Raw genomic sequence first — 27019 nt, forward strand, 5'->3', positions numbered from 1 at the left:
TGACCTAATTTACAAATCATAAAGCTGTTAAACAAAAGTTGCTTCTGTAAAGTATTGTAAGGTTTCACATTTGGATGATGCAACACCTTGCAAAAATATTAGTATTTTTACTATTATTGCTAAATTACCAACAGCTCTCACTACAATCTATGAACATTTATTGTACTTAATTGAAAAGAAAACTACAATTTTTCCAAATAAATTTATTCTTAAAATGGGATAGCCATTGTACTTGCTGAGAATATGTAATGGAGGCAGACATACATTTTTTTCTTTCTAATCTTCTGTGTTGGTTGGAAACTTCTAAAATTCAAGATTGTCTGTCTTTCAAGAAAATGTATGAAAATAATACCATGATTTCAAATGGCAATTTCCCATAAGTAAAAGGACAAAGGTTACAGTGATAATTGAATGACATTTTAGTTCTTGGGTTAAACCTTATTTTCATTCATTCATTCCTCACATTTTGAGGCTGCCTGATTCCTTGATGACTCTGGGTGGCTTGCAAATAAAAAGACAATATATATTAAAAGGAATACAACTGATTGGGAGAGCAAACAGCAACTATAAACCAATTATAATTGAAGGGTGCTTCACAGTCATCTTGTCCTCAAGGCCTGGGAGAGCAACTAAGTCTTTAACAATTTCCTAAACAACATATCAAATCAAATTTGATTATCAATTCTTTATTATGGTCATAGACCAGAGTAAGGAGGGTGTGGTACAGTCATTAAAAAGCATAAAGATGCATCAAGAGTAAAAATAGAAATCTAAAAAAAATATAAAAATCTAGAAAATATAGAAGATATATAAATTTAAAACTAAAGTATAAATAAAAAGCAAGAATCTAGAAGAAAGTAAGAATATTAGGTGGGTGTAGGGGAGCATAAAAGGTTAGTATCTGGAAGATTATACCTATCAAGCTACAAAGCACTCTAATATGGTGAGCTAGGTGGTCATTAAAGCTAGCTTATAAAGTTAAGCCCAAGGCACAGGTGATCATCCAATGAATTTTGAGTGCTGCTGCACAGAACCTGGCAACAATGTATGTTGTAGCAGGTTTGGTATCTGAAACATAAAGGTGGGAGCCACACAAATCTCTGGGAGGTATTGTTCCAGAGGGCAGGGTACTGCAATGAGTCTCTCTCATGCAATTCCTTTACAAGTTATGATATTGCAGATGAAAATTTTATTTGTGTCTTTCTTTAAAATTAGTACAAGTACAAAGAAGGTTACCGTAAGCAAGTGGGACACCACGTGGGATTCCGGAACATCCACGATGATCCCAAGCTAGTGCTGGCGATGCGTGTAGCCAAACTGCAGAGTGAGAGGGAGTACAAGAAATACTTTGAGAAGTCTAAAACCAAGTACAATATCCCAGTGGACATGTTGTCCCTCTTGTTGGCCAAGAAATGTCAGAAGCTGGTCAGTGACATTGATTACCGTAACTACCTCCATGAATGGATATGTCTGCCTGATCAGAATGATGTCATCCAAGCCAAGAAAGCCTATGATCTACAGAGCGACGTGAGTAGGAAGTTCATTGCTTGTATTATAGTATTTTGCCTATTTTTGAAAATTTCCCTTGGCTTTTGGCTGATTATTACTATTTGCTTTACAAAATTGAGCTACCTGTGTTGCCTCTATCATTACAAGCCATCTTTTTATGAATTAATCAATGTTCAACGTCTATAAATATGACATTTATTACAGGAACCATAACATGTAGAAAACTGCCATAACAGAAATTACATTTTCTAATCAGAATCCCACAGATGCATCTGTGCAAGTCAACCCCATTGATTTCAAAGAAATGTGTATTTTAGATCTCCAGTAAAGTATGATACCAAATATAAATATGAAGGTGAAACAAAATATTTGTCAAACTATGGAAAGAAAATAGAGAGAAGGAGATTAAGTTAAAACAGCATAAAATAATATTCTTTCCCATATATGCTATGCCTAATTCATTTAGTCTTCTCTGATATCTTTACTGGCCTTGAGAAAAGAAGGGCAATTTTGTCTTTCAGTTAAAAGGAATGAGATATTGCCTGCTGGAAAAAGTGGTGTAAATAGCTGTCAACTTTTTTTCTGTGTATGCAGGCTGTTTATAAATCTGACCTGGAATGGCTACGAGGAATTGGCTGGTTACCAAGTGATTCTGTCTCTGTCAACCATGTCAAACATGCTCAGGCCCTTATTAATGAGGTAAGAGGTTTTCTCCCACAAAGATGTCTCTTGTTTCATACAGAAAAAGCTATTTATAAAAATATGCCTCTTTCACCATGCAGCCTTTTGCTCATGCGAAACTATTTATCCTCCTTCCTTGCCTGTTCCTATGGACTAAGTTTCCATATGATATTTATTGATTTGATTTGATTTGATTTGATTTGATTTGATTTGATTTGATTTGATTTGATTTGATTTGATTTGATTTGATTTGATTTGATTTGATTTGATTTATATGGCTGCCCATCTTTAGAAACACAACTCTGGGCAGCTCACAACAGCAGTAGAAACAAAACAAAACCAAAAACAACCAATAAAAGCAAAAAAGCAAAACCTTTTAATGATTTAAAAACCTTTTAATAATAAGCTATGATTTGTTTATTGGATAGACCATCATTGGCTATTTCATACAACATGCTAAGTTAAAGCTAAACAAACCAGATTCTGGCTTAATGGAATATACAAAACAATCCATATTGTGCTGCCCAAAAGGAACAGAAAGCTACTGAGGTTTGGGTTTAACTAGTCCTTTCCCATTATCCGATTAAAGAGCCGAACTCAGCAGCAACGGCAGTGCTGTTTTTCAGCGTAGTCTCAAAGAGGAGAAGAATTATTAACTCACTCTTTGAGAGAGCTAAATTTGAAAATAATAAATAAATAAATAAAGGGAAAGCAAAAAGTGGGACTATCGATGCAGATGAAAATATTCTCCTTTCTTTCTCTCTTGCATGACTATTTTTTATTATTTGGCTTACCTCTGTATTTCTTTCTCTTTTTACAGAGGCTGTATCGTACCAAAGTTGATAGCCTCCCATTTACTCCAGTGGCTGACAGGGTTGATTATATCACAGCCAAACAAGGTGGAGAAATACTAAGTGATGTAAGTATTGACTTTTTGTTTCAACCCAGTCACATTAAATAATGTATCTCCGAGGAAGGGGAATAAATCTTGGACAGGAAACAATATACTCTGAACAAATCTCTATGGATGTTGATAAATTAAGCAAAGCTTACCAGATTAATGAGTCCTGGGAACTGTGGCAGCAGGAAAATGACATTTTCACAACACCTACGTCAATTATTTTCTTGTACAGCATTCTTTAAAGTTTAATCCTACCAACTTCTACCATCCGTAAATCCTTTATAAAGCAAACTAAGAAATGCCTTCTTTGCATTCAGGTGCAAAGTACTGATTTTTGTCAGCCATGTTGCTTCATGGGGGATTAGAATAGGCTCAAATGCCTCATGACTGGGCTGACTGGACCGATTGGAAAAGATGTTTCCGATCCCTCCCGCAGCTGCTATGATGATTTTACTTAATAAATAATTAAATAATCAGGTTGGATAATGAATCAATTATACAGTTATATAAAAGATTACCTTAAATAATGAATAAAATAAAATAAATACATTATATCTGTCAGGCAGGACCAAATCCATGAGCGTCTTTTTCTCTTGTGAGGCATCTAAAATTAATAGCATTTCAATGTACAGTAATTATATTTACATATTTCAGTAAAAACAGCCAGGGATCTGCAGAGCAGTGACGGAAGCCCAGCCATGACAGTTTCTAGAGAGCACTAACAGGTTAAAAAGACTGAATTTAATGAACCTTAATTGTGAAACTCTGAAGATCTAAAAGCTTTCCTGTTTCTCCATTTTTTGCAGGAAGGCACATATGCTGATAAGTACATACAGTGTATGTTTCTGAGACAGAGGTCATGTTCTTGTTCTCTGTATGTTCATTCTTAATTTTCTTATTCACAAAAATGAAGGTAGATTAGTATCCACAAATACATAGGTAAAAATCAGAAACAGAGTCAGTTGGATTCTTTCCAGATATCTAGAGGCTACCTTCCATTGCTGTATTGGATGAGGCTGATGTGAATTGAAGGCCAAAACATTTGGAGAGCATCAGATTGTCTGTTTAAGTTGAAATTTATACATCCATATCTTGGATTTGTAATAACTCTATTTTGAATGTTTTTTGTTTGTTTGTTTCCAGATTAAATACCACCAGGAATGGAATAATATCAAGGACATTTATACGCTAACAGAGACACCCCAGTTGCATGCAGCTAAAGAAGCAGCCAGGATTCTTAATCATGTGTGTATTTGCCTCCCAAGAACAATAATAAATAGAACATTTGGAATGGGTTTATAACTTTAATAATTAAATCATGAGTCGTGATGGGATAGTTAGTGATAAACTACAGTCAAGGAAAATAAGATATTAATGTGCAGATCTCTTGCAAGGGGTTCCAGCCAGCCAGGGCTGATTTCAAGAGACTCTGTTCTATCCTCCTTTCTGACAGTTTTCCACTCCATTGATCCCAAAACATATTTACTTATCCCTATTGAACCCACTGTGCTTTCATCGGGCTATTTTGGTTTCTCCCATCTGTGTACCCCCCTCTTTTTTCCCTTTATTTATGCAAACCGTTGTATATTCTCATGTATGTTCAGACTACCTTCTGGTTTCTTGGTAGTTCAGCTTGGGCCACATAGCTCTTTTAACTCAACAACTGCAACACAATGATGCATTGACCCTGCAGCAGGGTACAGTGTTCCCTGTTCAGAATTCCATTCCTTTTATCTCTCTACAAGTTTCCTATCCTCTTCCCCATTTGTTTACTCAGCATTTCTTTCTCTTGATCCTGCTCAATTTTCAGTGGGCTCTTCTGTGTGTAGAGAATGTTTTCTGTATTTCTGCAAACTTTGTGATTACAGCATCAGAAACTATGCGCAGATGTCAGCTTCAGGCCAAATAAGACAATTAATCAGCTTTAAGTTGTTGTTTTTTTAAAACCCATTAAATTGTGTCTGATTCTCAGAGACTGCCTGGACAAGTCCCTGCAGTTTTCTTGGCAAGGTTTTTTGGAAGTCGTTTGCCATTGCCTTCTTCCTAGGGCTGAGAAAAAGTGACTGGCCCAAGGTCATCCAGGTGGCTTTGTGCCCAAGGCGAGACTAGAACTCCTGGTCTTCCAGTTTCTAGCTGGATGCCTTAACTACTACACCGACTGGCTCTCAAGTTGATTGTGAGGAGCTGTCAAATATAAAGACAGAGTCAAAGCCATCTATTGTGTTCCCCAAGTTTCCCTTTAACCAGTCCCATTCTAGCATTCCATTTCTTTAAGGAATGCATAAGCATTCAGTGCTATGTGCCTGGAGAAGGTATTCCATAATTCTATTTACCACCACCGAGAAAAACTCCCACTTTCTTCCACGAGTTCATTTATGGGAAGGCACTTAAATTCTGTAGATGATCTTATGTACAGGCATGTTCAAATGGGAGTGTATGTTGCAATTTTAACTGAACTCAGAAGCAAACTCATGGCCAGTGGACAACCTTAAACAAGTCAAAAGGTGAACATTTCTCTGGGACCCTATCAATAACATTGCAACTACCATCATAGAATCACAGGGTTGGAGAGGACCTTGTGAGTCTTCTAGATGAACTCCTTGATTCAAACCCAGGCCTACAGTATGCTCAATCTCTGCCTGAAGAACTTCAGTAAGGGAGAGCCCTCTAGAGATTGTTTGCAAGGCTGCCATATATAACCAGGCTACATTAAATTAGGACTTCAAAGGGAAAGAGACTTAGCTCAGTGATTGAGCACATGCATGTGTATATGTAAAAGGTTCTGGACCCAATCCCTGGAATCTCCAGACAGACTGAAAAAGACCTCTCTCTGAAACCCTGTAGATTCACTATCATGAATCATGGTTAGTTATTTTGAAAAAAATTGAAAAGACAACAGGCAGTGAATTATGAAAAAAAAATTCCAAGGAAAACATTTCCAAATTATGGAACAATTGCTTAAACAGTTATTTTTAATCTGAAGTTTAATCTGGGTATATTTTTGTAGAACCAGTGACAATTGCAGTGCTTCAGAAAATACTCACCTCCCACTGCTAACTCTTTCTTTCAGCACCTGTACAAGGACAGCTGGGAGAAACATAAAGCTACCGGCTATAGTTTGCCTCCTGACAGCGTGCCACTTCGTCATGCCAAGCATTCAAATGATGTCCAGAGTGAGGTAAAATCTCTCTAGCTTTGAAAAATGTCACAGATTTCAGATATTTGCCATGCTCATCCTTCATAACATTGCAAAGTCTATCAAAGCAGGAATAGGGTTCCAATTTCTCATTGCAATGACCTAGTCAGATTTATCATTTCGGTGGCTCATTTTCTTTGTAAGTATGCAATTGCACCCATATTTTTCTTACTCCTTCCAGAAAATGAGGACAGTAAAAAAAGTACTTCTCAAGTTAGGGGAAGAAAAAATTCAAGGCTGATATTTACATATCTGTGTTTTCTTTGTTTTAGCTGAAATATAAGGCGGATTACGTCATCCAAAGAGGCCACTATGTTGGAGTCAATAATATGAGAGAGGATCCAAAACTAGTGTGGTTTGAGCATGCTGGCAAGATTCAGAATGACAGATTATACAAAGAATCCTATCACAAAACAAAGTCCCACATTCACATACCTCCAGATATACGCTCTGTCATTGCAGCCAGAGACTGCCAGCACCTTGTCAGTGAAATTCCGTATCGTCATTACCTTCATGAATGGACATGTCACCCTGACCAGAATGACTGCATCCAGGCAAAGAAAGCCTATGACCTTCAAAGTGATGTATGTAATAACATTATTATTATTTATTCAAATTTGTTATAGCCACCCAGCTCCACTGGACTCTTACTGAAGTGATTTTTTTTTTGCAAGTTAGATATGAAAGTATATCTAAGAAAAAAGTCTAGGAAAGTAAATCAGGTACCTTTTCATAGATATAAACTGTTCATATCGCTCTTTATTAATGTTTACAGAACCTTTATAAATCTGATCTTGAATGGCTCCGTGGCTGTGGTTGGATTCCCTTAGATTCGGTGGATCACCAGAGAGTAAAGAAGGCTCAAGACTTAATAAACAAGGTAAATTATTGTTTTGTACATTCATGTTGTTGTTGTTAGTTGCCATCAAGTTGTTTACTACTCATGGCGACCCTACGTACTGTATAACAGAACTAAATGCTGTTCGGTCTTGCGCCATATGCCTGACTGTTCCAATGTTTGCATCCCCTGTTGAGGTAATTGTATCAAGCAGCATCGTATTTATTCCCCAGAAGATAATTATGATTATATCATGTTTTTCTACAGAGAATCTACACAAAGGAAGCCATTGATAATTTTGACAATTTTACATCCATTGAAGATACTCCAGATGTGGTTTTGGCAAAGGCAAACTCAATCATTCAGAGTGATGTAAGCATTCTTTAAAACAGGATGGTTACGTAAATAAAGTAGGCATCCATGTTTGTGTGTCTGTGTGTGAAAATATGTGCTTTAAGATGATATACTATAATGCTGTGGCTTGATCATTGTATCTAGTGTTAATTATTCAGTAGATTGAGGGTTGAATTAAAAAATATACTATTCTATAATGCAGTGTTATTTTTAACAACCATCAATATTACAGCAGCTACATATAGTCCACAATGCTGTTAAAAATATAACCCATGTTTGAGTCCAGAATAGCTGTGTGAAGATTAACAACAGAATTCCTGTATAGCTGTGATTAGGTCTATAGCTTTGGTCACTTTCATACAGAAATGAAATACACATATATAGAAGCAATAATATTGTATAAAATTCTAAAAATTAGAACAAATTTTCTCTATGGTTCTAAAATGGTCATCATTCTAGACATTCAACATACCAAGTTGGCCTTAAACCCAACCTCATGTAAATATGATGTGTGAATTTTTAACATTGCCTTTCATTTTTCTGTTTAGCTGAAATACAAAGAAACCTTCAACCTTCAAAGAGGCCACTACATTGGTTCTGATGACACACCAGCCTTGAATCATTCCAGACTGATGGCAAAACTCTATAGTGATGTACGTTTCTGGCTATCTTGTATTTCAAATCATGAAAATTCAAGATCTCTTGTATTACCAGGAAGAAATCTAATCTGGGAAAACAGATTTTTGATATAAATGCCTGTTGGAACATCACTTTCCCTTGCATCCCAAACTTCCCTCTGTCTTAATTCTGAGCCAGCAATTATTTTTATAATAATATTTCAGGCCGCCTAATTATGTAAACTTTATGAAAATATGCCTTAAATATTAACATTTTTATGAAAATGCAGTTTTTCATTGGTAGAATCCTCAGTGCACTCTAGCAAAGGAAAGTTTTTGATATAAAAATGTGTTTATTTTTTAAAATTGCTATATTATAAGACTTGTTTTTCTAAAAAAACAACCCTATTTAGTGAGTAATTTTGGCAAGTCCCTATTTGCTATAGCTCTAGCTAGAGAGATCTTATTACTACCAATCATAAGGCACTATGGAGCTATTCCATCTTTTTTTCCTTAATAGATGTAGAAAACGGTGCAAAATTATGTGAGGGTTACAAATAGAAAATGTGTCTTCTGGTCCCCCTAGAATAGTCTGTGATGGGGAGGAAGATTATGTGATAAAAGTCCCATCTAGAAATACTCTAGTCTTAACACTGAGAGAAGTGATGTAATCAGGACCTTCTGAGATCCTGAAAGGTCCGGGAACATAAATTTAAAACTTCTACCCCACTTTCTTCTTGCTGCACTCTATGTCTAGCTTTTTCAGTTGTACTTTTTTCCATTGACATCACTATCTCAGTAAACAGTAGTGTGTGGCGAATCTTAACGTACTGAAATATTATTCTTCAATACTATTTAAATATACAGTTTAGATAAAATCTATAAGGTAATAGATTTTTATATGGGCTAGAATAAACTCTGTTCATGTAAAGTGAGCAAATATATTGCTAAGTACCTCTTTCCTCTTCAAGTAATTATCTAGCTATGGTCTTTCAAAGAGATTATTAACCGTGATAGTTACAATAAATCTAAAGAATCTACAGGCCAAAGACAGAGAAAACAAGCTGTGCAATTGAGTTCCTGACAGATAAATCAAGGGAAACCAATTTAGCAAGAATGAAGTCTCCAGCAGTTTCTCTTGAGGAAAACTTTATATTACATGGTACCTAAAAAAGAAAGAAAGAGAGAGAGAGAGAGAGAGAGAGAGAGAGAGAGAGAGAGAGAGAGATTTGCCCAAAGGCATACAAATATCAGGCTTTTAAGCAGGAGAGTACAAACTGAGACCCTGGACCCCTTGTAGCTCCTGGACTCATTTCTGTAGAGATTTTGGATTCCTCTTCAACAATGGCGGAAAGTTCCTGCCATTCTGAGGGAAAAGGAATATACACAATTGTAGCATAAGCTGTATATGTGTGTCTATGTGTATATACAGAGAGAGAGAGATAGAGAGAGAGAGAATATTCCCACTAAAGACAGGGAAAAAGCTTTTTTGTTGTTATTGTTAACTGAGGCACCCACCCACTTTGCCTCATCACCCCTCCTACTGCAGGCCGAACTTCGTAAAAAATGGTGGGTGAGATTCCAAACTGGGAAAAGTAGCCTGCTCTTGCTTTAAAGGCAGCTGCATTTTGAGCATGTTTAACTTAGTTCATTATGTCTAATCTGCCCTTTTTGTCCCTTCTAGTTTGTGTACAAGGATGCCTGGGAATCGGGCAAGGCTATTGGTTACACTTTGCCTCCAGACTACATCCCAATCGTTGGTGCCAAACATTCCGATTACATTAACAGCCAGGTTTGTATGAATTTTTCTTTGATGGTTACCTTTGTTTGTGGGATTATTTTAAAAATCTAACACCTTCCTCATTTGCCCTTTTCAGCTCAAATATAAAGCAACGTATGAGAAGCTAAAGGGCCATTATCTGGCTGGGAAATATATAAAAGACTTCCCAAGTGTGCTTCATTGTCTTGCTTTCCAAAAAATACGGAGTGTGGTAAGGGCTTATTTTTCTGCTTTTCTTGGATGGTGATTCTCCCAGGAATTATAGCAAGGGAGCTGAATAATACAGGGAGAGGAAAACATGTCTGATGATTGGTGATGAGGGTAATACGTGCTGGTGTTGTGCTAACCATGCCTGCTTCTTTGGAGCAGATCTGAAACTGAACTTGGCCACAGATGTCAGATTGTTATATGCTGCCTGTGTTTGGTGGAGCAGAGAGCCCAGAGCCCCTTATCTGATAATTTTTTCCACTTTTATCTTGTTTTCCAGTTGGCCTACAGGAAGAATTATGAAGACACTAAGGCACACATTCATATCCCAAGCGACATGATGAATCATGTGCTGGCCAAGAAATGTCAGTATATCCTTAGTGACCTTGAATACCGAACCCACCTGCATCAGTGGAACTGTTCACCGGAAGAGAACGATGTGGTGGTGGCTAAAAAAGCTCAGGAAATTCTAAGTGATGTAAGTAACAGTTTGTTTCCTCAGTCACTGAGAAATGCTTCATTTATTGCAAATCAGTGGTGAAGCTTTGTATCGGTACCCCAGAACTTTTGCTTCATATGCTGGCATAGTATGGGATGACCATGAATTACCCTGTACAGTATCTTCATGGGCTTTCATTGGATAACACTGTTTGTACCTTAAGACTATCTTAAGGTAAAGGTGATAAAAGTCCTGTGCAACATCCGGCTTCCCTACCTTGCCCTGCTGGAACCAATCCTGGAGATTCTGTTATCCTCCCCCCATAAGCACATGCATGGGAGGCACTTGTATGTATGTATGCATGTCTCATGTGTGTATATATCTTCCAGAAGTCTCTCACACACACCAAAAAAAGTGTGAGGTCAGGACAAAAAATAAATTTAAGAAATATTAATTAAAATTAATTGCCTGTCAAAGCTGATGCCCCATTTACAAAGGATTTGAACTCTATCTGCCTGTAGAAGCTACTCTCATTCACACAAGCCACTTTCAGAACCCTGCAGACACACGTAGGCCTTCTCTTTGCAGCAGAAATAGGAAAAAGGAAGGAAGAAAAGGGCAGGACAGGGATGGGGTGAAACAGAGGAGTAGTTGCATCCAAAAAAGAAAGACAAGATGGTAGGAAAGGACAATAGGACAATAAGGAGAGAAGTGGGAAATAGAAAAGGAAGGAAAGAAAAGGGAGAAACAACCTGTCCACTCACCAAGCAGCCTCTCCCAAGGACTAACTAGTCTTCAGGCTAATCTTCAAAGGCATCCATGCTTTTCAGCAGTGATGCCTGCAGACATTTGTACCTCTTACTGCCCTCTCTTCTTATCAGCCCAATATAAAACTGATTTTATATTTTATATCCCCAATTTACATGTACTTATGTAAGGGAAAATACTTGTCTTCCTGTAGGGAAGCTAATATTTGGCAGGTCATTCTTGCCTTGTCAGCCTGTAGACAAATTCATGAAAGATAGATCTATCAAGAGCTATTATCCATGATGGCAAAATACAACTTCTATAGGCAGCAAGCCTGTCAGTTTCACTCACCTTTCATGACCTGCTATAGGATGAGATACAGGATGAGAGACTGGGAAGATCGTTATATAGCCCCATAGATCTCTTTTACCTTTTTTATATTATTGGGGCCTAGCTTACATTGCTCAGACAAGGCATGTAACATGCTTTAAATCAAGCATGGCAATCTTTTTATGCTGGCTTCCAGATGTTATTAAGTTACAATTCGAAATGGCTCCTTTTGGCCAGTGGTAGGGAATGCTGCAAATTATAATGCAGCAATGCCTTGAGAGCCACAAGTTCTACATCTCTGCTTTAAATCCCAATGTAATTACTAAAAATTGCTCTTTTAAAAGCAGGAATGGTATCAAGATAAAGCTCAGAAAAACATTCACATGTTTTATGTTCAGGTTAGCCTTAGCTATTCAGACCTAATGCTTTTGTTTCTCCTCTTTTTGTAACATTTGCCCTGGAATTAGACTGTAAGATGATTGAAGATATCAGTGTCATATGCAAGGGAAGACAAGAGAAGTTTATGTTTTCTTTATTATTTTCTCTCCTTAACTATAGGTTATATACAAGGATGATTTGACATGGCTAAAGGGAATTGGATGCTATGTGTGGGACACTCCTCAAATCCTGCAGGCTAAGAAGTCTTATGATCTTCAGAGCCAAGTAAGGAGAAGCATGAATTGCATTTGGAAAGCGTCTTCATTTAATCACTTCAGGCACGCACCAGGTCTCGTCCATAGATGCACTGAGGAATATTAGGTAGCACTGTTAGGAAAGATGTTCCTTTTTTTTTTCTTATGTAGGAAAGCTGCTGTGAATCAGAGAGTATTGGATTGGTGGCTCTTATTGCCTGGTTCATATAATTTAACACTGAATACAAACCAAGACAAAATGATTTGCTTATAGTCATGGCCTACTATGCTTGAGCACAGCCAAGATAAGGCATTTCTATTTGTAAGGTTACTATCCTTTTGTGAAAAAAAAATACAGGCATAAATAAATGCAAGGATAGTGTCTCACTTTCTGGGGAATAAGACAAAGCTATCTATTTTCCACCAAAAAGGACTTCAGTAGAAATACAGCTCTGCAACATTTTTTGAAAAGCTATCAACAACTAATCGAAGAGAATAGTTGTAGCTCAGGGTTGAACTGTGGAGTCCTTGGTGCTCTCTGAGCCTTGTTGTTTTCTTGCAGATGTTTCATTGCCAGACTAGGCAGCATCTTCAGTGCAAACAGGGAGTGAGACTTGCTCTCTGTTTATATACCATGGCTTGTCCTGCTTGTGTTGGTAGGGGTGTTGTTCTCTCCTTGGGAGCTCCTTGATTGGGCTGTTGTTTGCTGCTTGGTTGATTGAATTAATAGTTCCTTGATTAAGGTATAATGTACTGTTTGATTGTTCGTCTGGTGTTAATCCTGGTATTAATCTTTGCATATCTGGGTGTTGATTGCTGGTGAGGCGGTGTTCTGGTCTTTTGGCTTTTCTATTGTCTCTTTTTAATGGTATGTAAATGTTGTTTACCTCTATGTGTCTGTTAATGGCTGCTTTGTCTGAGTGCCAAGCTTCCAGGAATTCTCTAGTGTTTTTAGATTTGGCTTGGTTTAGGATGCTCACAGTTTCCCAATTGAAAATATGGTTGAGTCAGTCCATGTGTTGTGAGATTAAGGAGTTTTCATCATGTCTTCTGACTGCTAGTTGGTGTTTGTGGATGTACTCTGCTAGTCTTCTGCCTGTCCTACATAGTGGCTGCTACAGTCCTTACACTGTATGTTGTAGATGGGTCTTTTGGGTTACTTAGGATGTTTTGAAGAGTTTTAGTTGGTTTTTGTGCTACGGGGATGCCGTGTGGTTATAACAGTCTGTTGGTAGTTTCTGAGATGTTTCTGATGTATGGCAGTGTTATCCTTTTCATAGTTTCTGTTGGTTGAGTGATCAGGCACTTTTTTATAAAGTTGGGTGGGTATCCATTTTGCTGGAAGATGCTGTACAGATGATCTTTTTCCTTTTTCTGGTGTTCTGGGTTGCTGCAGTGTATAAGTGCTCGTCTGAATAATGTTCTTACACAGCTCCTCTTGTGGGAGGTTGGGTTGTTGCTTTGGTAATGGAGCATTTGGTTAGTGTGGGTCGCTTTCTGATAGACTTGTGTTTCTAGCTTGCCATCATTTCTTCTACTGATGAGGATGTCTAAGAAGGGAGGTGTGTTGTTTTCTTCTTCCCTTGTGAATTTTATTCCATTGAAGATGTTGTTGATGGTTTCATGTGTTTCCTCCAGTTGTTCCTTTCTTATTATGACAAAGAAGTCATCTACATACCAGTTCCATACTTTGGGTTGTATATGTGGAAGTGCTATCCTTTCTAGCCATTGCATTACAATCTCTGCTATAACTCCTGAGAGTGGTGATCCCACTCAAGAGACTCAAAATATATGGACTTCAAAAAATAATTTCATATGCATTGCTGCATATTGTGCCCATTGTTACTAAAGAACTAAACATTATTGCTTTTTTTGGCTTGATTTTATAGCTGAAATACACAAAAGAAGGGAAGGACAATTTACAGAACTATGGCGTAGTTATGGACACTCCAGTTTATGTAACTGCTGTCCAGAGTCGTATCAATGCTAGTGATGTGAGTCATTCTTCTCCTTTTCTCTGCTCAGATTTATTCCTTATTTTCTTTTTCTACTGCCTGTAATTTGTATGAAGAGAATGAATGGCCATAATTCACTTTTATTACAGGTGAAATATAAAGAACAATACCATAAAATAAAGGACAAATATACCACAGTACTGAAAACAGTGGATCATGATAGGATCCAGAAGCTCAAGCACCTCTTCAGTGATGTGAGTATTTTTCTTTTTAATGCTTTTCTGGAGCAATGATGGTGTAGTATAGATAGTATATCAAGCAGCATGCATGCCAGTCCAGAAGCCTCTTGGAATTACTCCTTGTGCACATTTAAGGGAGACAGATTTTGGTACACAGCTGCTCCACAAGCCATAGTTTCCTATCCCAATATGTAACAGCCAAGTCAGAATGTGAGGATTATTTAGTATTGACTTCTCTTCCTGCTTAGGCTGGCTTATATACGATGGGTCATTGATCCAGGTGGTGGTGGTTGGCATTCATTTTGTTTGCAACCAACTCAAGTAGATCAGGAGGAGATAAAGTTATAATCTATAATCTAATCTGGGTTATATTCTATAAATTTGATATGCGGTTGTATACTAATCACTGATAAATTTTGCTTTGGGCCAACATGGGCAGGAGTCCTAAAGCAGCTCCATGCCTTTGATCTAAACAAAAAAGCAAAAGATATTCTATACTGTGCTACATTTTGCTACATTGCTGTTTCATAGATTTTGTCTAGAATACATGTTTCTCCTCTCTTCAGAACCTATACAAGAAAATGTGGGAGAAAATCAAGTCCATCACTTTCAGATTGCCTCCCGATGCTGTGCCTTTTGTTCGTGCTAGACAGCTGAAGTATAATGCCAGTATTGTAAGTATACCTAACAATGCATTTGTAATTCTGCTTTAGAAATAAGACATGCAGTTTTATTTTTTCTTTTCCACTTAGGTGAAATACCGGGAAGAGTATGATAAGTTTAAAGCACTCTACACTCTACCTAGAGGTGTTCAGGATGATCCCAACACTGCAAGATGCTTAAGAGTGGGCAAGCTGAACATTGATGTAAGATTATGTTGATGTAACATTTAATAAGTAGAACATCTAGTTAAACTTGAAATACAGGATGTTTTTCTTAATGTGTCCAGAAACTGGTTTTAGATATTGAAAAACAATATTACTAAACATTTCCCACTTCTCCAAGTGGTGAGGAGTCAAGCAAAAGAATTACAAGACTTAGTTCCATTGGATAAGACCATACCAGAGACTTACGATGCCAAGATCTTACTTCAAGCAATAGATAAAATAAAAGATAAAACAGATAAAATCATAGGTTCTGCTTCATTCACAGATAGAAAACCTGTATGGATTCCTGTAGACTACTTCCAGGTCTAGCCACAGTCCAACTCAGAAATTCTGTCTCTCCATTTGCCAGTTTTGCATTCTAACAAGTTAAACAGTAAAACTGTTCCTCTGCCTGTTTCAGTGTAAGAGAACTGGGTTAGTCTGTGGTAGTTCAAAATCAGAAGGAGCTGGTAGCCCCTTTTCTGACTAATAAATTTTATTAAAAGGCATAAGCTCTAATGCACTTCATCAGATGCATGGAGTGGTTAAACTGATGTAGGATTTCAGTTTAACTTTCTTCTCCAGTAAAGGGAAACATATTTCTGCCTTAAAACAAACAATTAGAAAGTATATTGGCTAGGCAGTCTGGGGCCCTCTAAACCTTCTGGATCCATATTCATATCCATATTCTGGACTGGGCAGTATTAGTGCCAACTAGTGTGGACCTAATAATAAAATCTACTTCCTGTCATCTAGAAAAGGCTTCTAGACTTTTTAGTTAGATCTAATCAGCGCTGCCAAGAGCTAATGTTACAAGTTGGCCTTAGTCAAGGCTATTCTGAGGAGGAATGAGGACTATTTAATTCATTTTGCATTGAAAAACAGAGTGTTGGCAATTGGCTTCTGCATGATGAATTCAGACAAATATTTTCTCTCTTCATCAACAAATATTAGCAAAATATTTTAGGCCAGCCAAGGCTTCTATCGTTTATATTACTGTAGTTATATCAGATTTTCAGTGATTCCTGGGCATTTCAATCATTACTTTAGCTTTTATTTTTGTAAAACAATTTTGGCATAATTATAGCATTATAATGTTCCAAAATAAATCAATAAGCATTTGCTCACACTTATTCTAATCATAATATTTGCTGCCTTAGAAAATTTATCGTGGATCATATTTCAACTGTGAACTTGTTGTTAATGCACTACAGACTAATATTTCTGTCTGAACTTCCCAGCGTTTATACCGAGAAGTCTATGAAAAGAACAAGGCCAAAATCCATATTGCACCAGACATGGTGGGCATTGTGTCAGCTAAGAACACTCAGAAGAAAATAAGTGAAATTGATTATCGTGTCCATCTCCATCAGTGGGCCAGTATCCCAGATCCTCATGCCAATATTCTTGCCCGAAAAGTAAATAATCAACTCAGTGATGTAAGTCAATTATATCATAACTTCTTATTATAAAAGTATTAAACAAAAGTTGTATAAGACAGGAAAAAATATGAGTGGTGGGACATACTTCATCTTATACATTGCAAGCTATACTAAATTCATTTTAATAGAAATTAAATCAAACACAGGCTGAACATACAATACTGATGGTTCAACCACTGTATGATGGTTTAGATTATAAAAGTTTAACCATGGGTATCTATAGACATAGGCATCAAAAATAGACTCCTTATTGCCAGTTTTTGCTTGGAAGTGGTATAGGAATTGTACAGCACATACCTTCACAGGGACAATGTAACGTTTTATATAAAGGCCATTTTTGCTTTATTTTATTTTTCTAGATTTAAAGGCCACCTGATCCCAGAACAACTCTGGGTCACTTACATATTACAAAAGTAAAAACAATAAAAAGAACAGGAAATCATGTATATCCAGACAAACAAACTACACATGCCACAAAAAACACAACCGATATCCTTTTCTGGTTTGCAATGGAACATTTTAGGATCTTACATTATAGCAAATACTTATTAATACAAAACTTCCATAAAATGGGTAATTTACCCTAATGTTACTAATATAATATCCATGCTCTTAAGACATGATTATAGGCTCTTTCTCACAGCATCCCCGTGCCTTCCTTTTACTCCATCTCAGCCATGGAGCTACCTGAATTGCTGCCTTCACAGAAGATAATACACCTTGCCTTGAGGGCAGAGATTGGTGGGTTCCTCGCCATCTTTCCTCCCTCTATCAGAGTCACCCATCAGCAGGAAAACTAAACACCAGCTGCTGTTGGGCATTCATTTTTGAGTGAATGAGTTATAAGTGAATGAACCTTATCAGTATTACTACTCTCAGAACAAAATTTTAAAAAAATGGTGGTCCAGGGGGAATCAAAGAGATCAATGAAAAAAGAAAAGTAAAAATGTAGCAAAATGACACCTAGAGCATACAAGCAGAAAATGAGGTGTGCTGTGGGAAGGAAAGAAGTTGGTAACGCAAAAAGAAAAAGCCAAAGGGGAATAAAATTACAAAAGGTAGAACCTCTCCTCTGGCAATGAAACTGACAACCATCAGAGCACAGAAGATTCAAGAGAAGCCGTGTCCTTGAATGGAGTTGAGTTTAAAAGGCTGATTAGAACTAACCAGCTACTTTTTTTGGCTTCCTGCTTCTAGTAATTGTATTTTCTTCAAATGGCAGAGGCTGATAAAAAGAAGGCCCAGCTGAACTATAATCTGTTTGTCTCTCAAGACTTTTCAAACAATACCTGACAACCATGGGTACTGGAAACACATGAAATTAACATTCAGATAAGTCTTGTCAGTGGTGTTTCTTCCCAGCCTGGCACTGAATAGACCATTTAACATGAGACGGAGCTGAACTCAAGCTGGGAAGTTAGCTTTAGTTAGTAGACAAAACATGCTTGAGGTTGCATGGAATGAAATCCTCACTGTTTCTCTTGGTTTCTCTTTTAATTTAATATCTCAGTTTGTATACAAAGATGATCTCAACTGGCTCAAAGGCATTGGCTGCTTTGTCTGGGACACTCCTGAAATTCTCCATGCTAAACATGCCTATGATCTTCGCAATCATGTAAGTATGGCTGACAATTGCTGATGGCTTCAAACTTCTACTAATAGAAAAAAAATTAAATGCAAAAACATCTTTTTAAGTAATTGGAAGGAGGCTAGCACATGAGGCAGAAGCCATCCTATCTAAGCGTGATCTTAGTCTTGCAAAACCTGCTGTTGCCTGCATTTTTCCACCTCACCCTTTCTTCTTCGTGGAAAAGAGGCTCCAAGCCAGATAAAATCTGAAGTATTTTAAGAGTATTACTTCCACAAAAACAGCTAAATAGATATTATTTTTGAAAAATATAGTGACAAAAAAGAAACACAATAGCTATGTATTTTTTCCCTCTCATAGCTCAAATACAAGGCTGAGGCAGAAAAAATGAAGAGCAAGTATTCTGTGGTCACAGACACACCTCTCTACGTTCAAAATGTCATCAGTGGCAAGAATCTGAGTGAAGTGAGTATCTAAATTTCTGTTCACATTGGCTTCTTCCCCTTTCCTTTAGTGAAGATGGCTTGGATTTTCATTAGTGCTCTCATTACCGTGCTTGGCATGGCTTACTAGTTCTACTTCCACCAGCCAGTCAACAGCGTTTTTAAAGAAACAGTTCAAACATGCATTTGCAAATAGTTCAGAAATGGGTCAGCTTCCCAGTCCAGTCTCAGAACCAGAAACTGGGTTCCAGAATGATCTAGTTTCATTTCCTTGCAATTTTATCAACCAAATATAGCATGGTCACAAATGCTACAGAGATTGAGTGGGAATTGAATTCCTCCCAATGCAAGTCGTTGCTTCAGAAAAGAAGCTGCAGCAGAAAAGGAGTTTTTTCCCCATTCTTGCTTTGATCCCCCGTAAAAAAAACTATATATTTTTGTCTTTTTTTTAAGTCACACATTAGATGTGCTGGAGCACTTTACTTCCAGTTCGTTTGGCCCTGACTGAATAGCTATTGGTGTCATAAGATGAAAGGGCCCTTGTTTTTACTTCTGTGTTTTAGGTTGGTTACTGATTTTACTGTTGTTATTTATGAAGCTCTGGTGTGGTTTTAGATGTTACCATGGATGTTTAAATTTGTCCTACTAAGTTTTGTGTAAGCCGCTGAAACCCTTATTGATTGTGGCAGGGTAGAAATTTTATAAATAAATCAAGAAGACTGATTTTTTTCTTCATTCTTCAGCAAGTGCTTGAAAAGTCCATGTCTGTCGACTTTCCAGGCAATGTAAGGCTGTGTGATCAACACTTATGCAATCACCATCACTGCATGTAGCAGTTCCAGTTTTAATTTTTTAACAAAAATATAGCACAAAAGGTATTTCCTCCCCACCAGCCTTTTGTCACACTACTCCCTAATTCACTATATTTCTGCAGCATCTAGAACTGCAAATCAGGTACTTCCTCTGAGAAATAAAGGTTCGGATTCTTTTTCCAGATCCCCTCTCCAGCATTAGGATTTTCCTTTGAAACTTTACTTTTGCCCTCTTTAGACCTGATTGATATCTGACCAACATTTAAAAGCTGAGAAGATGAAGAAATTTTTGCTAATATTCAACATAGCTTATTATTTTCTGTCAATTGCTTAGGCTGTTTATCGCCATAATTACGTGCATAATATCAAAGGGAAATATACGCCAACAGACAAGACCGTGGATCTGGAGCGGGCAAATCGGGCTTACAAAATACAGAGTGAAGTAAGTGCTTGGACTTTGCCTCTGGATGAGAATGAAAAAAACACTAAAAGAGGGAGGGAGGGAGGGGTTCAGTGGGACTGGGGTGATGAAGCTGCAAAAGAACAGCAGCAGACACAAGAACAACAATAATGGTAATATACAAATAATACAATATCAAATATAATAGAACAAGCAGGAGATCTTCAAGACAGGCAGAGTTATAGTGAGCCATACATTCACCCAGCTGTTTAGGACATTTGGGGTCTTCTCTTTCCCCCCAAAACTTTTTATACTACTGCAAACTTTGAAGGACTTCCAAGCATGCTGATATGTCTCTTCATTAGCGGTGTGATTTTGGATACCTTTTTTAAGGAACTGAGATTGCTGTTAGAATAGAAAGTGCACTCTCTTGACTCCTGGTGATAATTCATGGAAATGTCCATGTTGTTTTCTTGGCAGAAGGGGTTTGCTACTTCCTTTTCCCAGAATGCTGTTCCTATTCTAACCTACAGACCTGGGATTTTCTGGGGGGTCTCCCTTCCTAGTCCTAACCAGATTTATCCCTAATCCTTAGGTTTTTGGAGACCAGCCAAGGCCAGCAAGGGGCAGAGTTTAGCACACTTGCCTTTTCTGACCATAACCCTAAACTTACTTAGCAGACTGTAGAATCATAGAGTTGGAAGGGGGCCATTTAGGCCATCTAATCCCACCCTTCCTTAGTGGAAAAATTTAAATTCAATTGTATCCCTAACAGATTGTCTTGCCTCTGCTTGAACATATCCTATGAAGAAATCGCCACCTCCCTTGTTGAAGTATTATTACCATTGAGTATTGCAGTTTCAAAGTGGCTAGGGTTGCATTTCTTAATGTTTATTTTCAATTTACCAAACTCAAGGGCTGTGAAGAAGTAGTGAAAAAAACGAGTGTGGGCAGAGCCTGGGATGACTGGTCAGATGTGTGAGTAGACTTCTGCTTGTACAGTGCTAGAGTATATCCAAAGTTGATTCTACAAGCTTGAAGATCCCCAACACTTGCCTTAAGGGTTTTAATATATTATCATAAATCTCAATTTATTTTTATTTATTTATCTATTTTCGGCAGCCACTCTACCGGAATGCTGGCTTGCATGCCCTTCCCGCTGGATACAAACTCCCACCAGATACCCCTGGTTTCAAGCTTGCTAAACATGCCCAATATATTGGCAGTGATGTAAGTAATTGCTTTATTAATTTTTAATTCCAGACAGAGACAGACAAAAAGAAAGAATTAGGAGTAATATTAAACAAGACACATTAACAGTAGCATCCAAAGTACTTCCATAATGCAGTATTTATGTCATTTATGCTTAAGAATATAAAAATAGTGCTTGTAAAAACACATGAGATAGCATGCAAAACCATATGCAACTGATATCCTAATACTAACAGACACATAACTCTAGATGTTTTTTTTAGATATAGAAGTCTTGCATTATGTTGGGAAAATCCTTCCATTTATGGAAGAGATTTTCTGTTCATATGAGGGCACTTCTACATCAAACCCTCTGTATCACTGTAAAATTTGTATGACTTTATCCTAAGTCATATTTAGGGTAAGATGAAAAGCTTTAGCTTACTGCAAAAGACATGAAAAAATCATAATTATTTCAAAAATCTCTAATACAATTTTCTTTCTGCTTCATATTACATTTATTTCCAAAATGTAATTCCAAGTATCTTTCTTTTATTGACTTCTTCTTTCAATTGAATCAGATATCTTTTATAGAAACAAATAATAACAAAAATAATAAAATTATAGATTTCATTAATATATTCAGGTGGAATAAGGGAGGTATTGAGATAGAAAAACTTGGCTGCCTAACTGCAATACAGGGTCTTTTAAAGTTAACTATATGTTTACATGTAAAATGGGTTGAATTATATATGACACATGATTCATTTGGTTTTTGGGTTCTATCATGACTGCTTTCATTTATTAAAGACACCTGAATCTGATGTCTATGTATAAATTTGTTTTTCAGATAAAATATAAAGAAATTTATGAACACATCAAGGGCACTGGTTACAATTTTGGGCCCAAAGCTGTTCCATTTGTACACACAAGGAAAGTCAATAAAATCCTTAATGAGGTAATTAATTAATACATTTCATGAAAATTGGCACTGTTATGATACAGTACTTGATTTTATAAAACTATTTGTGATCATTGCTGGAATCTTACATAACATAAAATAATAGTGTGCTTTTGCACAATGTTTATGACCCCATTTTAAGGAGCAGATAAATTTGTGTACTGGAAATGTTACTGGTTTTGAAGTGTGTATTTTAATCAATAAACCTAAAATGCTCATAATGATAAACATTGGCTATTGGGAACTGTATTTGTGCATAAAACTGTATGGCTACAAAGTAGTAGGAAGGTTAATTAATTTTTCTTTGCTCTTTTCCATCAACATTAACCTACTGACTGAGATGGTAAATGTTTGAGGTACATCTGAATGGTTGGCAACGTCTTGCAGCTTTTGGGGGTGGGAAGGGACATCATGGGGAGGGCGTCCATTCACAAACTGGCTGCAGGGAGGTCATGACCAGTCAGAAGTCATTCATTTCATACAAAAAAAGGCAAACTGGTGAAATTAAAAGATTAGTGGATTAGTTCTATCCATTCAAATGATTTAGTGTTTTTAAGAGAACAGTGTGCAAAATAGATTAAGATGACTTTGTTTTAAATTTTTGCTTAATCCGTTCCCTTTTGTTACAGAGACTGTATCGGGAGACATATCACAAAAATAAAGATAAGATTCATACTACACCTGATACACCACAAATTCGCCAAGTAAAAATAAACCAAGAAGCTTTCAGTGATGTAGGCATATTTTATTTATATTACATACACAATTTTTGTTGTGTTTGATTTGCTGGGAGGGAAAAAAAATTCTTCTTCTTTCTTTATTTTAGCTTATCTACAAGACTGATTTCTTCAAGATGCAAGGACACTTGATTTCTTTACCATTTACTCCACAGACTGTACACAACCGTTATGTTGGAGAAATTACAAGTGATGTAAGCAAGAGTTGTTTTAAAAGTTTAGAATAAGTTGCTGTGGGTACATATAGATGAGTTGCAACAAATATCAGGGTCTGTGGTAACATCAGAAACTTTTGAGGGGGGTATTATTGGCTTTGCTCCCTAAAAGGATTTTATCAAAATGCATTACAGCCAGTAAACAGAACATGTGGAGCAGGCTTTGTCAGTTATATCAACTGCAGCTCCTTTGGGGTACTCTTATGGAAACCTGTAGACTTCAAGATTTTGGACCACAGTACCCCTCAATCTTGGCTATGCCGGCAGGGGTTGCTCAGAATGGAATCAAACAACATGAAGAAAATTATAGTTTCCCCATCCCCGCATTAGAAGAATCCTTTGGGATTCTACTACTTAGTATTTTAATGTACCAATAAGACGGCTGTGTGATTTCCCAACATTCTAGACCAGTCCAGATTCATGTGAAATATGGAAGAACTCTATTCAATGCATGTTTTTATTTGACAGATTAAATACAAAAGTGATCTACAGTGGCTAAAAGGTCTGGGCTGCTTCCTGTATGATACTCCTGATATGGTCCGCGCAAAGCATTTACGCAAGCTCTGGGTATGTCTTCCCCACCACCCCCATAACCATGAATGCTAGATATATTTATTTTTTGCTCCATAGTTAAACTGATAAGAAATACTACAAGGCAGGGTTTAATATACTTAAAGTGACATGGAAGATCAAGATAAGATCGATCAGTTAATTAATCAAGCTTATATGCCGCTTTAATATCCACAATAAGTGGCTCACAAAAAACAGTGTAAATACATTTAAAACATAAGACAGCATGAATCCATATTACACCAATTCTCAACCTGACATTCCATTGAAGTTTGGGAATCTTCCTATATTAGCTTTTTTTGTTAGTCTTTACTTTATTACTTAACTTTGTAGGGCTAATTAACCAGTGTTTTAAATAAAACTACTTTTCTTTCCAGTCTCATTATGTGTACACAGATGCTGCAAAGAAGATACGAGACAAATACTCGGTGGTTCTGGACACTCCCGGGTACAGAAAAATCCAGGAGCTAAAGACCCATCTTAGTGAAGTGAGTTCAGTGTTGTTAATTTTCCCACAATGAAAAGCCCTTTAAATTCAAGAGAAAAGCCCCCTCCTAACATACAGTAGTTGCAGTATAAGGAATTGGCAGAAGGTTGGACGTTCAAGGTGGCAGACAACAGCCAGTAATAAATGAAGCCAAGTGACATGATTATATTGACACCTGTACAAATGTGAGATAGGGTGGGTGGTAGGGCCACTTGGAAACTTTGCACAGTGAAGAAAACCCCACACCTTTTTTGGGTAGATAGGATATAGGTAACCAAAGGGATCCGTATGTAGTTTGGCTGTCAGCATAGCAGATTTCATACAGAGTATAGTTCAGGTTGGGAAGGAGTGCCAACAGAGCTGATTGCTTTTCATAGCAGGGAGAATAGAAGAGCAGGGGAACAAGAAAAGAGCAGAAAAAACCCATTAGATTAGCAGTTGGTCGTATAAGGGATCTATGATTTGGGAAGCTGCAGGGAAAACAAAACCATGGGCTCACCCAGGGGAAGAATAACCAAGGGTCTTCTAGAAGAGCAAGCTCATGCTTGGTGACAAATAGATGGTACGGACAACCAAGCCACCATCTCGTCACCCGTCTCTTCCTTTTCCATAATAGCCTTTGACTGACATTATTGGGAAGTTACAATCTACTCATATCAATCAATCAATCAATGCAGTTTTGACCAAATTATAACCAAAGATTGGTAATAACAGATGCACACCTGCAAATGTCAAGGAATCTTAGGTCGTTTGCTTTGGGAGTTAAAATGTTTAGTAATTATGAGTTAAATGTTCTGCCTTTTAGCCCAAATTAACTGCTTTAAGCAGCTACTTCGTTTTGCGGAATGATGGGACAGACCTTGATTATATTTTTGGGGTTGTTCTCACGTTGTGTTCATGTTATCCTTTCCAGATTGTATACAGAGCTGTGGGTAAAGAGCAGAAGACTAAGTACACATCAATCCTTGATACACCAGATTTCAAAAGGGCAAAAAGAGGGCAAAAACTGCAGAGCCAGGTATGTGCTTGTTCAGCTGCAAGTATGGAAGTGTTGTGTAACATTTTTAAATTATTGTCAAGTATGTTAGGTTGACAAACACTGTGCAGACTGCCTTCATATTTTTTCATAGTTTATGTATTAAAATATTTAAAGGAACAGGATAAATAGCTGCATAAAAGAAAAAAGATAGAAAGAGACATAATGGATAAAGAACAAAATACAGTAAATAAAAAGTGTGCAATTATCATAAATTTTGAGATTAATTATGGAACTGTTCATTATGTCAACTTAAGAAATACCTAGAAATCTCCATAAAACTATACATAATATTAATATTGATATCACCACTATTTGAAATTATTTAAAAGGAAAGAAAAATTAAAAAAGAAAAAATTAAAACCATAAGAACATATTAGGAAACTATAAACTCTCTTCATATTAATAGCATAGATTTAAGAATTTTTTTCCAACCAACTTAATCACGACAATAAAAGGAAGCAGTATTCTCATAAACCTCCAATGTAATTTATGTCAGGCACACATAACCTTGGCACTGGGTGTTTTTCCAAGTAATAGGACATTTTAACTCCACTGGCCAGGAAGCTGCAGGCAACTTTTCTTTTGTAAATCTGTGCTGGTGGAATTTCTGCCAAGTAACTGTGACCTGCTCAGCCCATCCGAAAGGATATATTAAGAGCTCTTCTCCTGCCATTGTTATGTGCTTTGTAATTGTGCAAATTACAGTAACACATGATTTCCTGTGCTTGTAATTGTCGAGTCAGTTTAATGGAATCTTCAGGTCCTTTCCACCTCCAAGAATTCTCTCTGTCTTAATTCCAGCCCAGCTCTGATCTGTCTTCTATTGTTACAGGGCAAGATTCTTTCTCTTGCGAAAGCTTGTGCCCAATGTATGATCAACTCCTCCTCCACCTCCTCCTCTTCCTCCTCCTCCCCCCCCTCACATTTCTGAACTGTGCTGTATTAATAATATGTCTATTATATTAATATAATTGCAATATATCTGTACTGTTTTAATAAAATATTCATTAATGCATTACCAGCTTAAGGCAACACACATCCAACTAGAAGGCATTTGCCTTTCATGTCATTTGATAACCTTTTGAAGAAATCTTAAAGCTAAAGACTGTGCTAAATTTTGGTACCAATCAAAGAGAATATCCGTAGCTCGGGGTTGAACTGTGGAGTCCATAGTGCTCTCTCAGCTCGGTTATAAATAAATAATTTATAATTTATATAAATTTTGGTAGCCAGAGCTGAGCTGATATGGGTGCAGGTTGTTTGGCATTTTGGCTTTTGTTACTACTACACTATGACTATGTTGGAAGAAGGGACATTGGTCATTTATACCACATATTTGGCAATACCTAGTATTTCTTGTTAGAAGCTTGTATGAGGGAACATAGAGAACTCTACCAGGCAGTGCCCAAACTGGATTATCCAATGATCTTATGGTCTGATTTGTGTGAAAGGTGAAAGGTCCCCTGTGCAAGCACCGAGTCATGTCTGACCCTTTGGAGGGATGCCGCTTTTTTGATGTTTTCTTGGCAGACTATAGCAGAGTGGTTTGCCATTGCCTTCCCCAGTCGTCACCTTCCCCAGCAAGCTGGGTACTCATTTTACTGACTTTGGAAGATGGAACGCTGAGTTGACCTGAGCTGGCTACCCGAGAATCCAGCTTCCGCTGGGATCAAACTCGGGTTGTGGGGAGAGTTTTGGTTGCAATACTGCCGACTACCACTCTGCGCCACACGAGGCTATATGGTCTGATTTAGCGTACTACAATTTCTTCTGTATTCGTATATGTGGGTGTATACATATACACGTGCTTTTTCTTTGGGGTGTTTGGGGTTTCTATTCATAT

The 27019-nt window shown here is 37.2% G+C and overlaps 1 protein-coding gene across 1 annotated transcript in view; it reads left to right on the top strand.

Annotated features, from left to right (window-relative positions):
- Window positions 1-27019, top strand: part of NEB (nebulin) — a 207492-nt gene that overhangs the window by 121009 nt on the left and 59464 nt on the right. Inside the window, exons 101-128 of the mRNA XM_063318368.1 lie at window positions 1216-1527; window positions 2104-2208; window positions 3011-3109; window positions 4235-4336; window positions 6162-6269; window positions 6560-6871; window positions 7063-7167; window positions 7393-7497; window positions 8028-8132; window positions 9781-9888; window positions 9974-10087; window positions 10364-10561; window positions 12158-12262; window positions 14121-14225; window positions 14336-14440; window positions 14992-15099; window positions 15178-15291; window positions 16533-16730; window positions 18244-18348; window positions 18682-18786; window positions 19911-20018; window positions 21099-21206; window positions 22018-22125; window positions 22758-22862; window positions 22955-23059; window positions 23549-23647; window positions 24028-24138; window positions 25051-25155. Of these exons, the coding sequence (XP_063174438.1) occupies window positions 1216-1527; window positions 2104-2208; window positions 3011-3109; window positions 4235-4336; window positions 6162-6269; window positions 6560-6871; window positions 7063-7167; window positions 7393-7497; window positions 8028-8132; window positions 9781-9888; window positions 9974-10087; window positions 10364-10561; window positions 12158-12262; window positions 14121-14225; window positions 14336-14440; window positions 14992-15099; window positions 15178-15291; window positions 16533-16730; window positions 18244-18348; window positions 18682-18786; window positions 19911-20018; window positions 21099-21206; window positions 22018-22125; window positions 22758-22862; window positions 22955-23059; window positions 23549-23647; window positions 24028-24138; window positions 25051-25155 (3567 nt within the window). The remainder of the gene's footprint in view (window positions 1-1215; window positions 1528-2103; window positions 2209-3010; window positions 3110-4234; window positions 4337-6161; window positions 6270-6559; window positions 6872-7062; window positions 7168-7392; window positions 7498-8027; window positions 8133-9780; window positions 9889-9973; window positions 10088-10363; window positions 10562-12157; window positions 12263-14120; window positions 14226-14335; window positions 14441-14991; window positions 15100-15177; window positions 15292-16532; window positions 16731-18243; window positions 18349-18681; window positions 18787-19910; window positions 20019-21098; window positions 21207-22017; window positions 22126-22757; window positions 22863-22954; window positions 23060-23548; window positions 23648-24027; window positions 24139-25050; window positions 25156-27019) is intronic.

This window comes from Candoia aspera, chromosome 1 (genome assembly GCF_035149785.1).
Source record: "Candoia aspera isolate rCanAsp1 chromosome 1, rCanAsp1.hap2, whole genome shotgun sequence".
Taxonomy (NCBI): Eukaryota; Metazoa; Chordata; class Lepidosauria; order Squamata; family Boidae; genus Candoia; species Candoia aspera.